The 12,165-nt window shown below is 46.5% G+C and overlaps 1 protein-coding gene across 1 annotated transcript in view; it reads left to right on the top strand.

The window, feature by feature from the left end:
• Positions 1-12,165, top strand: part of Ngef (neuronal guanine nucleotide exchange factor) — an 86,724-nt gene that overhangs the window by 25,348 nt on the left and 49,211 nt on the right. Inside the window, exon 3 of the mRNA XM_051154266.1 lies at positions 9-123. Coding sequence (XP_051010223.1) covers positions 9-123 — 115 coding nt within the window. The remainder of the gene's footprint in view (positions 1-8; positions 124-12,165) is intronic.

The raw sequence follows: 12,165 nt of genomic DNA, 5'->3' as shown, positions 1-12,165 counted from the left end.
TACCATAGATTCGTCAGAAATGGGCAAATCTCTAAATGAAACCTTGACCTTCAATCTACCCCAGGGCAGAATGCCTTCCTGGAGGACACCAACACAGTGGCGCTCAGGGGCTCAGGAAGCCAGGTAAGGCATGGAAACCCAGAAGAGGCTGGGCTTGAAGGGCATGGCAGGCACCCGCACCTCGAGTCTTCTCAAGTCTTCTCAGAGCTACAGGGTGTGTTTGCCATTGTGCTGGCATGACAGATGTGCACCAGCACACCTAGATCCTATGGTGCTGGGGATCAAAGCCAGGGCTCCCGCACGCTAGATGAACACCCCACCGCCTTAGCCACACCCACAGCTGCTTGTTTTAAATTTCTCTTACAGTGACTTGGGCGCTTGGATTTTTTCAATCCACAGTTTCCTTTTGTGAAAACTATCTACTCTGTCACAAAATAGGACTTGGGAGATGTTGTATATGCTGAGGACTAAAAAGGAAAGACGACAGTGCCACCACCCTAGAGAGGTTTTCAATAAATTGCACGCGTGCTTGATCACTTTCCTGTGCATTTTATGCGTGCTCTCTCTCCACAAAGCAGGTTTTTCTAGTCATTCTTTTTGCTGTCTACTCATTTATCATAGACACCTGTGTTCTAAATAGTTTTCTACACTCGTATGGAACAGCCAGCGACACCATGTGCTGCCGTGTGATGGGACTTTGATTTCTTCCTTGTGCTCTTATTTGTTGGGTATTTGGATATTCTGTCTGTTGGAATTGTTTTGTTTGGTTTTTGAGACAGGGTTTCTCTGTGTAGCCTTGGCTGAACCTAGACTCATTTTTGGAGACCAGGCTGACCTCTAACTCACAGCGATCCACCTACCTCTGCCTCCAGAGTGCTGGGATTAAAGGTGTGTGCCACCACACCTGGCTCTGTCAGTGGGAACTGAATTTAGTTACTGTCTCAGTCAGGGTTTCTATTGCTGTGATGAAACACCATTACCAAAAGCAAGCTGGGGAGGAGAGGGTTTATTCAGCTTACACTTCCAGATCATTCCTCATCATCAAAGGAAGTACAGACAGGAACTCAAGCAGGACAGGAACCTGGAGGCAGATGATACAGAGGCCATGGAGAGGTGTGGCTTACTGGCTTGCTCACATGGCTTGCTCAGCCTGCCTTTTTTTTTTTTTAATAGAACCCAGAACCAGTAGCTTAGAGATGGCACCACCCACAATGGGCTGGGCCCTCCCCCATTGACCACTAATCTTACGGAGAAATTTTCTTAACTGAGGTTCCCTCCTCTCAAATGACTTTAGCTTTTGTCCTGTTGACATAAAACTGTTTAGCACAGTACTTGTTAGAAAGAAAGAAAGAAAGAAAGAAAGAAAGAAAGAAAGAAAGAAAGAAAAAGAAAAGCCACCTGATCCACTTTACCACATTGGTAAAGTCTATTTGGCTTCTGTGTAAAAGTCCGAGGATTATGGCTGAAGTTCCTCATGCCTTCATGGGTCGAGGCTCCTCCCAGCATCCCACTCTGTCACCTGTTAAGATGACTGCCTGAGCTCCAGTCATCACAGCTACAGTTCAGGAGGGAGAAAGGGAGGTGTGGATGGTTCCTGTCAACTCTGCTTTTCTTCTAAGTGGCTTCCTTGAAGGTCTACCAACCAACCCTACTTATATCTCATTGGCTAAAACCACATTGTGTGACACTTACACTTACAAAGGACATTGGGAAAGGAATCTTTTCAGGCTGGACTAGCTTCTCTCTCTCTGTGTACCAGCTTTTACTCTAAAATATGGTGGTTTATCAGTACTTCTCTAGTTTATATTTCCCTGATGACTGTGAGGTTGAGTGTTTTTATATGCATTTTTTTTTTTTTTTTTTTTTTTTTTTGGCTCTCCACCGACTTTCTTTGGGTGGTGCCCATTCAGATCATTTTTCCACTGCTTGTTTATTTTTATATTTGTAGTTCTTTATATGTCAAATAAAAAACCCATGGCCAAGCCAGGCATGATAATCATGCCTGTCACGGCAGTACTCGGGACTCAGAGGCAGGAGGATCTCCATGGGTTCAAGGCCGCCCTGGCCTACATAGTGAGTTCCAAGACAATCTAAGCTACAAAAAAACCAAAACAAACAAAAAAAACCAAACCAAAATGCTCTTGCCCTGAGATGCACATTGCAAACATCTCTACCCACACATAATTGTCCTGTCTTCCTGGTGAGCATGGATTTTTAACTTTGATGGCATTAGCTTATCAGTATGATTCTCTTATTGCTTGTTACTGTGCTCTCGCTGTCTGACTTCCATGGACGTTCGTGCCTTGCGTTCCGCATCTCTGCCTTGCAGTCCATGCGGCCATCCAGCTGCTTCTGTCCCATTCACATAAACGGCCTTCAGCTCCTGTCAATGAATGACATCTGAGCCTTGTCACTTATTTACTGTTTTCTTTCTCTTTTTGTGTGTGTGTGTTTATTTTATTTTATTTTTGCTATGTAACCCATGCTGGCCTTGAATTCACTACATAATCTAGACTGACCATAACCTGCTTCAGCCTCCTAAGTGCTGGGATTACACATAGGAGCCACTGTGCCCAGTTCATGGATGCTTTTTCAGAAAGTGCCACACTGTGTGCACTCAGGTGGGTTTGTCTCTAGGTTTTTCATTGATCTGGCTGACTATCCTTATATCCAGTACCACACTGTCTCAAATTCTGTAGCTTTATGCTTAAAATCTAGTAGTGCGAGCCTCCTACATCACTCTTTTTAAAGACAGGCCTGACTATTTTAAGTTTTGTGTTCCTGTATAAATACATCTTAGAACCAGGATGTCAATTTCTACTCTAAAAAAATACGTCTGTTAGGACTGAAGCTGAAATTGCATTACGCTTACAGATAAATTTGGGGATCCTTGACTCCTTAAATTGTTCGGTCCATGAATATATCCCAACTTATTTAGTTATGAATATACCCCTTCTATTTAAATGTCTTTAAAAAAAAAAAAAAACTAAGCCAGTGCTAATTGTAGGTCTTAGAAGAGGAGTTTTATACATATCTTTTAATCTTTGTTGTTCATACATGCATGTGTGTTCTTGAGCATATGTGTGTTTGTATGTGCACTACCATGTTCCTGTGGAGGTCAGAGGACAGCCTGGGGTGTCCTCGCCTTCTACCTTGTTTGAGTCAGGGTCTCATATTCACCACTGTGTAAGCAGGGCTAGCTTACAGTGAGTTTGCAAGGACTCTTGCATCTCTGCCTCCCACGTCTCCATGGAAACACCGAATTACAGATGTGCACTACTGTGTCTGGCTTTATGTGGACTCTATGGGACCTGAACTCTGGTCCCAACCTGGCCTCAAGCTGATGCAGAGGCCATGGAAGAGTGCTGCTTACTGGTCTGGTTTCTTACAGAAGCCAGGGCCTCCATCCCAGGGAAGGCACCACCCACCATAGGATGGGCCCCTCCCGGTTGATCAGTAGTTGAGAATTTGCCTTACAGCTGGATCCCATGGAGGCATTTCCTCAACTGAGACTTCTTCCTCTCTGATGACTCTAGCTTATGTCAAATTGACACAAAACCAGCCAGTAGAGTCAGTTTGGATTTTTCAGTGCTCAGAATCTTACCCCTGTGAATACAGTCTCGCTTTTTTTCAATCTTCAGAGCTCTTGTTGTTTCCCTGTATGGCACCGGCAAGGAAGTCCTTGATGACAATGCTGAATCCAAGTAGCCATGGTAGACATCCTTATTCGTTCCCTGGCGTAGTCTGCTTTGGTTACAAAGATCAGATACCTAGTCAGACTTGCTCAAGTAATTAATTAGAGACAAAATCTGGAATCCCAAAGAATCCAAGTCTGAGAAACCAAGCCCATACTCACAGGAACTGAAACGGAGTCAGGAATCAGAAACACCTGGTTAGTTTCCCTGGGGCGTTTCCTCCCTGCTTCTCCTGTGAACTGTTCTGTCCTACTTACTCTCTTTTCAAACTGAGATTTTGTTTTGTTTTTTGTTTTTCAAGACAGAGCTTCTCTGTGTAGCGTTGGGTGTCCTGGACTTCCTTTGTAGACCAGGCTGGCCTTGAACTCACAGTGATCCACCTGCCTCTGCCTCCCGAGTGCTGGGATTAAAGGCGGGCGCCACCACGCCAGGCTCAAACTGGAGAATTCTTCTCCCCCTCTGCCCATAATCTAAATGGCAGCCATTGCCAACATGACCTTTCACCTTGCTCATCACAGCCAATGAGAACTTCCTTCACATTTCTTAGAGAAGAAAAACCTGCAAAGGGAAAGAATTTGGTTGGCCACCTTTGGGTCAGGTATCTACCTTGCCGTCGATTAGCTAGAGGAACAAGGGAACGCCAACAGTAGGACCTATGTCTACATGACCTAGAGAGGAGCTAAAGAGGTGGCTCAGCGGTAAAGAGAAGATTCAGTTTCAAGCAGCCACAAATGGTGGCTCACCACTGCCTGTAACTCCAGGGGATCTGATGACCTCATCTTCCATCTGTAAATACATACATGTGTGATATATATTTACACAGATACATGTGGTTCCGTGCCACTGGTGTGCGTCCCCAGGTCTGTGTCCTGAGCCCAGCACAGCAGGGGCGTTTGGACGGATGCCCAAAACTCACAGGAAGACAGGGTGAGACCCATGCTCCTCAGGGCTTCCCCAGTGGCAACAGGGACAGATCTGGGTTCTAAGCCTCTCAAAGAAAGGTGAGTGTTACAGCAGGCTCAGAGAGCAGAGCGCTGCCCCAGGAGTCAGCCCTGAGCCACAGGCAGTGGTTGGACAGTTCCTATGACTGCGAAGGCATTAAATGTGTCTGATTCGCTAGGCCTCATGGTGCCAGGATACCTCATCTGCGTACAGGGATATAATGCCTCTGTAACATGGAGCCCTTATCACAGGAAGGAAGGAAGACAGTACTTAATTATTCTATGTGTGAGTGGGTGCCTAAGGTGTAATTAAAGACCATTGGTTGGAGACTAGGATCTCAGCACGGGGTGGAGTATTTCCTGGAATTCCCTGTGCTTGTTATCAGGAAAGGTCAGGCCTGTATTTTCTTTTAGGACTATGTGACTCCTCTTATAAAAATCTGGAATGGCCAGATCTGGTGGGGGAATCCATTCTTCACAGGACCACACACGAAACCGGCTATCCACAGAACCCGCTATCCACAGAACCCGCTATCTGGAGAGGGCCAGACTTCTACCTTAATCAGCAGAGTCCTACAGACACACGGACACAGAAATAAATCTTGAAAGAAAAAAAAAAAGTCAGGTTGAGCCAGGCAACCCTCAGTATACTTAATGTCATCAGTTAGGCTCTCACACACAAGAGAACACTAAAGGAAATGTGTATGAGGTAAAAAGCAGACGGACGAAGAGGAGGAAGCCTGGGATGCGGATTACAGGACTGAGTCTCCAGGATGGCTGAAAGAACCACTGGCCCCTAGTGTCTAAGAAGCTTGGGCGGTGTTGACATGGGGCATGCGTCACTTCTTCATGGACAGTAGCTACCCTCCAGGTTCTAGAATTTTTTCTGCAGCTCACCTGAGTGTGTTTTTTCTAGCACTCTTCTATGCACAGCCAAGCAGTGGAAGTTACAGTGAAGCTGGGAAAGGTGGCAGGAGGGAAGCCCAGTCAAGGTAGAACCCTGCTTCTCACAGAGGGACACTGGGAGGGGGCTTGATCTGTTGAGCTAATTCTAACACATCATGCGTCGTTAGAATCTATGTTCTGTGACTTTTTCAAGGGAGCATATTTATAGTCACCTTAGACACTGAGCACAAAGGTAGACCAAAGAAATGACTGCCAAGTCCAGCATGGTGAACTTGCAAGAACGCTAGAGTGTCAGGAAAGAACATCTCAGCAAATTCTGTCCCACGATGGGCAGAACTCATAAAACTGAATTACTGGTGGGCCCCAGGAAAGCTGTAGGCAGCTACACCACCAAGGATCTCTCTACCATTCTTGTCATCTCCCAACCATGGTTTACTGCTTATGTAACTTAACTAGGTGGCAGTGGTTGCCAAGGACTGTGGCTACCATCCACCCATGCATTTCAAACATGGCCACTGCCAAAAGTGTGGCACTTTGAGTCTGCATTTCTGAAGCTGGGCAAGGACCAGGTTCCATAGTGGAAACTGTGTTTCCATGGAAACACACTAATGGCACAAACAGTTACTCTTAGGGCAGCTTCTTAATCAGTGCTTGTTTGTGTTGTTGCTACAAAGAGTCGACCAGTAAGAAAGTTTCTTAAAATAAGATACAACAAAAGTGTAAACAAGCCCCAAGAGATTTAAGAAGGAAGCATTAACCAATTACAAGGTAGAAACTTTTAAAGAATTCCTTTTTCAGCCAACACACTGTAGACAGGGTGTTGGGAGCTGGGATGGGGTGCCAAGTGTTAAAAGACAAGAAATATTGGACACGGGTCAGATATTTCATGACATTAAGAAATGACTGTTTATTTCCTTGGACATTCTCATCGTACGACGGTTATTTTTCAGCCATGTGTAAGCCTTTGCATCTTTTGGAGAGACACCCTGGAATATTTCAGATGCAGCAAGATGATGTCCAACAGTTGCTCCAAAACAATCCAGGCTGAGGAAAGGGTGGGAGCAAGTAGAGATAAAACAGGCACTGAGCTGAGGACTGTTGGGACTTGGGGGTACCTGTTTGAGGGGTTCCTCATACTTTTCTGTCTACTTGAGTGTGTTTGAAATTTTCCATAGTAAAAGTTCGATTTTTTAAAAATTAGGTTCATTTTTGAAAGTGTTTAAAACCGTTTTTTGTTTTATGTCATTCTGGGCTAGAACTCAGGGCACTAAACTACATGCCACGTCATAAAGCTTATTTTGAAAAAAAAAAAAAAACAAAAAACCATTTTTAAAGAAAAGCAAAAGACAAGATCTTCAGAGAAGTGGCTCAGATCCTGGATCCCTGATGCCATATCTGATTTTCCAGGACCTTGACAGACCCATCAGCTCTTACTGTTCACACGGCCACCCAGAGGGCATTGACTATATATAAGCTTGAAGGTAGGACTCGTGTGAGTCATGTACATGAACACATGTACACTCACATCAGAGGCCAGGACCCAGACAACCCTCCACCTCCTGTGCCAACTGATCAGTAGTGACCCAAGACTGGGCAGCCCAAGATGCTCACAGAGCCCTGTGCCACAGTGTCCCTAGTGGCTGCCACAGGGAGGGGGCATTCTGAGTCACAGTGTGTCTTAATTAGGGTGATGAAACACCATGACCAAAACAAGTTGGGGAGGAAATGGTTTATTTGGTCTACACTTCCATGTCACTGGTCATCATTGAAGGACGTAAGGACAGAAATTCAAGCAGGGCAGGAACCTGGAGACAGGAGATGATGCAGAGGTCGTGGGAGTGGGGACTGGGGGGTAGGGTGGGGACTGGCACTACCTACTGGCTTGCTCCTCACGGCTTGTTCAGCCTGTTTTCTTATAGTACCCATGACCACCAACCCATAGGTGGCAACCCACAGCAGGCTGGGGCCTCCCCCGTAAATCACTAAGAAAATGCCCTATGGTTTTGCCTTTGGCCAAATCTTACGGAGACGTTTTCTTAACTGAGGTTCTCTCAGATGACTTTAGCTTGTGTCAAGTTGACATGAGCTATCCGGCACACAGGACTTGCCAGCCTCTGCCTTATAGCCCACGGTTCTTCTGCTAACTGAAGTGAAGAACACTTGCCTAGCGAGAGACATACAAATCAGTCTTCTCCATGCCGTGCGTCCACACAGGGTGCCAGCTGAGTTCTCTGCATGAACTGCCCTATTCTGTGGGCCTCCAGCAAAGCAGCAGAAGATCCCAGGCCCTCGGCTGTGGAGGCTGGGTTTCACCTCTGAACGTCCTTCTATTTTTATACTGTCTGCGACTTACATTTCGCAGCTTATGCTGCTAATTTCATATATTTTTGACAGCTGTGTCTTCTTTTCAGCATTTCTAATCTTTTGGTTTGCCTCTTCCTGGCGTTGAAGAGCTGTACTTGACCCCTTTGCACAAGGCCTTAGAGATGTGGGCTTCAGAAGTCAAGCACGTCTTTCAGGTGTGACCCTGGAGGTGAAGGAGGCTCTCTGGCCATCTCTGCCTTAAGCCAGGTGTGGTAGGTGAATAGACAGGGCTGAGAGCTGCAGTGACTCTAATGGGAAGGGCTGGAAGGCACACAGCCCATAAGCTCACCCATCCCTCTGCCATGTAGTAACAATTATACAGGATGGCCAGAAACTCAGCAGAAAATCTGTGTAAAGCAGGCTGTAATCCCAGCACTCCAGAGGCAGGCGAAGAAGGAGCAAGAGCTCAAGGTCATCCTCAACTGCATAGAAAGTAGGAGGCCAAAAGCAAGCTGTGCGGTAGTGGCGTTCGCCTTTAATCCCAGCATTGGAAGACAGAGGCAGGCGGATCTCTGTGAGTTTGAGGCTAGGCTCGTTAGTCTACAAAGTGAGTCCAGGACAGCCAGGGGCTATATGAGGCACCCTTTCACACAAGGAAAGCAGAAAGTTAAGAGCTGAGACGGAAACCAAGAAGTTCAGGGACAGTTGTCTCCCCAACACACGCACACACACACACACGCACACACACACACACACACACACACACACACACACACACACACACACACACACACACACACTGGGTACTATAGCTGAGCTCAGAGAACGTCCTAGAAGCCGAAGCCACAGTAACAAGTCTGTCCTTGTAACAATTAAAAAGATGCCAGACTCAACAAGGAAGGCATCCTGCCCAAGTGCAAAGCCTCCAAATAATCCCAGAAAACACAACATGATCGCAGATGGAGCAAAGTGGCCTTCCTTATTGTTGTAAGCAAGTACCAGACAAAGGCAACTGAGGGAAGTATTTCTTTGGCCACAGCGTGAGGGTACAGTCCACGGTGGCAGGAGCTTGAAGCAGCCAGCCTTACAGTGTCTGCATCCAGGAAGTAAAGAGACATGAATGCTTGTGTTCAACTCACTTTTTAGTTTTTTTAGGCCAGGACCCCAGCCTAAGGGATGGTGCTGCCCACAAGGTAAGCCTTCATGGGCAGAGGGTTGTCTCCTAGGAGATTCTAGGCTCTGTCAAGATGGCAGTCAACATTAACCACCACACGAACACACTTCATATATCCTGGAGCAAACCCAGAGCTAACATGAAGAGAAGACTCCAGCCCTAGGCAGGTCCCCCTCAGCAGTTACATGGATGTGAAGGATTTGATCCTACTTTTAAAGCTTTCATAAAGATGGCCAGTGTCAACAGTTAAGTATCTTTCAGTTTAAAGAAAAGGGTGCGTGTCAACCCTCCTCTGGCTTTACTTAATTTTTTTTTTTTACCATGTTAGTTGTATAGGGAGCAGCTGGCTCAAATCAAAGCTGTTTGAACACCATCAGGATTCGGTACCTCAGCCCCTGTCAAAGGAAAATTGTTCAAGGCAATTGATACTGAGCCAACACTTTGCAACAAGAAGACGGCAGGCTCAGAAAACAGGATTGTTAGCCAGGTGTGGTGGTGCATGCCTCTAGTGCCAGGACTCAGGAGGCGGAGCCAGGTGGATGTCTGTGAGAGTTCAAGACCAGCCTGGTCTACAGAGTGAGTTCCAGGACAGCCAGGACTATATATAGAGACCCCGCCAAGAAAGGAAGAAAGGAAAGAAGGGAAAAGAAAGGGGAAAGAAAAAAAAAAAAAGAAAGCAATCCCCAGTAGAAATAGTCTTGTAAGAGTAAAAAGTAGAAGGCTAGAACAAACAGCAGTCATCAAGCACAATTCCATAGCACTGTTCATGGAACCTACTGCTTTTATCTATCCAGATTGGGAATGGAAATTCCAGGAAAAGTTATATGGGGGAAAAAACACCACAAACACACAAAACAACAAAACAAAACCCAAACAAACACAAATAAGGTGAACACCAGTGACAGAGACAGTTTATGACTTCAAAAGTATCCATGTGCTGAGGGATTGGAAAAAGAATGTTCTACACAAGGGTCCTAACCATATTGCAGTGCTCGCTCAGTGAGGAGGTCCCAAAGCCAGAATAGCCTGGAGTTCTTTGTGGATCTTCCAATTGCATGGCTTTTACACATGTCACATAACTCTTGGAATTATAGGCACATTTCTAGCTCTTGTTGGTGTTCCTCTGGTTGTTTTTATTGTTGATCTCAGTTTTTAACAGGGTCTTATGTAGCTCAGGATAGGCTTCAAATCAATATGTGGCTACAGATGACCCACTGGTTGCAGTATGTGTGGAGACCAGACAGTAACTTTGAGGTGTCTTCCCTAACGCCTCTCCATCCTCTCTCAGTCAACTGGAGCTCACTAACTCAGCTAGACTCCAGGAAATCTCCTGTCACTGTCTCCCCAGCACTAGGATTTTAGGTATGCACTAGCACAGCCAACTTTTCCAGGGGTTCTGGGGGATTGAGCTCAGGGCCCCATGCTTGCTTAGCAAACACCTAACTGAGCCACCTTGTCAGCCCTTCTTGCCATTGGTTTTACTTGTCTTGAGATAGGATCTCACTATGCAATCTCGGTTGGCCTGGAACTCCCTATGTACACCAGGCTGGCCTTGAACTCATAGATGTCTGCTTGCCTCTACCTGTGATTAAAGTGTGCACCACCATGACTAGCTACTGGCCATATTTTTAAAAGGCCTGCCTTAATCACCAGGCAAACAATCCTGAGGGTTTAGTTCCACTCTCTCACCTCCTCACTTCCTCACCTTCCCTAGAGCCCTGCTAACGCCCTCCAAGGCTTCATAGCCTACAACTTGGAGAACTTGGGTCTTCTTCCCATGGTGCACCAGGCATCTGGATTATATTACAGGGACCCAATCATTTGTCCTTTCCCTTCAGCCTTCTCCTCTTATGGAAATGTGGACAAGGAGCTGCACTTGCAGCTTGTGCTCCCAGCCTGTGGTGAGAGATCCGTGAAACACTGACACTCAGAGTCTCCTGTTCGCCGACTGCAGCAATGTACCAAGAGCGACATTCTTCCTGCAGAGCAAGACCCCAAGGGAGAATGACTTCATTCACCTTTAAGCAGTGTCTTGGGATTGCCACCATGTGTTAGAAATTCAGGGGCGTGTTGTAGTGACCAAAAGAAGCAACAAATGTAGCCTTCAGCATCCAGTGGTTCCAGAGTTCAGCCTGCACACGGAGCCCTGGGAGGGAACATGACCTCTCCTGCTTTCCTTTTTTCCTCTCTGACTCGAGTAATTGGTGCTGTCAGCCTCGATCCCGACACCGCCCATCATGCAATCGTCAAACCTCTAAATAAAGACTTTGACTCTGCGGTGTAGAATAATAGCATACTCTATTTTGGCTGAGTTTAATGACTGTGCCAGGAGTCAAGTCTTGCCAGGTTGCAAGGTCACATGTGTGCCAGAAAGCCTGCCTTGCCCTGGCCTGCAGAGAGCTAATTGTGTATAAAAAAAAAAAAAAAGAACGAAAAAAAAAGAAAGAAAGAAATGAGATGGGGTTCCACTCAAGGCAGACCATCAAATAGCAGGTGGCTGGTTTTTCAGAGGACCACGGGAGGGACCTGGCGCACGCAATTCAGCTCACGACTTCCCGAAGGAAGTTAAGGAGACAGCCGGCTACTAGGAGTGTCACCACTTGTTGTCTTTATTACTTTTCTGGCAAAAACTAAAGAGTTATGCAGGAGCCCACCTCAGCTTTGGCCCCCAATGGTCTCCCAGCCTGGGGTTCACACCCCAGAGCAGCTGAATAGAGCTTAGTGACTGTTCTGATAACTGCAAGACCTGAAAGATAGCAACTCTAGCCAACTCTGCAAGGCAGTGTGTGTGTGCCCCCGTGGCAGCACAGGGGAGGGCCTGGTCCATGGTGAGGAAGGCTCAGGTGGCAGAAATGTCCTGCCAGTGGCAGGCACATGGGCTTGGAAGGGGAGCCTGCAGACCTAGCCAGTGGCTTGCCCACAAGCTTGTGAGAGTCCAAACCACTAGCTTCAAGGCCCACAGAAGCCAATGAAGAGAATAAATGTACATCTTTGGGCTATTTTTACACAGAAGGCGATTCCTTATATGCAAACGACGCTGGGCAATACCTCTCAGAGCCTGGCTTCCTCCCCGTCCCTGTCAATGGAATCCTTACAGCTGAACCTCCAGCTGCAGTTCCTCACAGCCCTTAGACAGGGACTAGCT

This window comes from Acomys russatus, chromosome 12 (genome assembly GCF_903995435.1).
Source record: "Acomys russatus chromosome 12, mAcoRus1.1, whole genome shotgun sequence".
Classification (NCBI taxonomy): Eukaryota; Metazoa; Chordata; class Mammalia; order Rodentia; family Muridae; genus Acomys; species Acomys russatus.
This window is presented reverse-complemented; position numbering and strand designations above follow the sequence as displayed.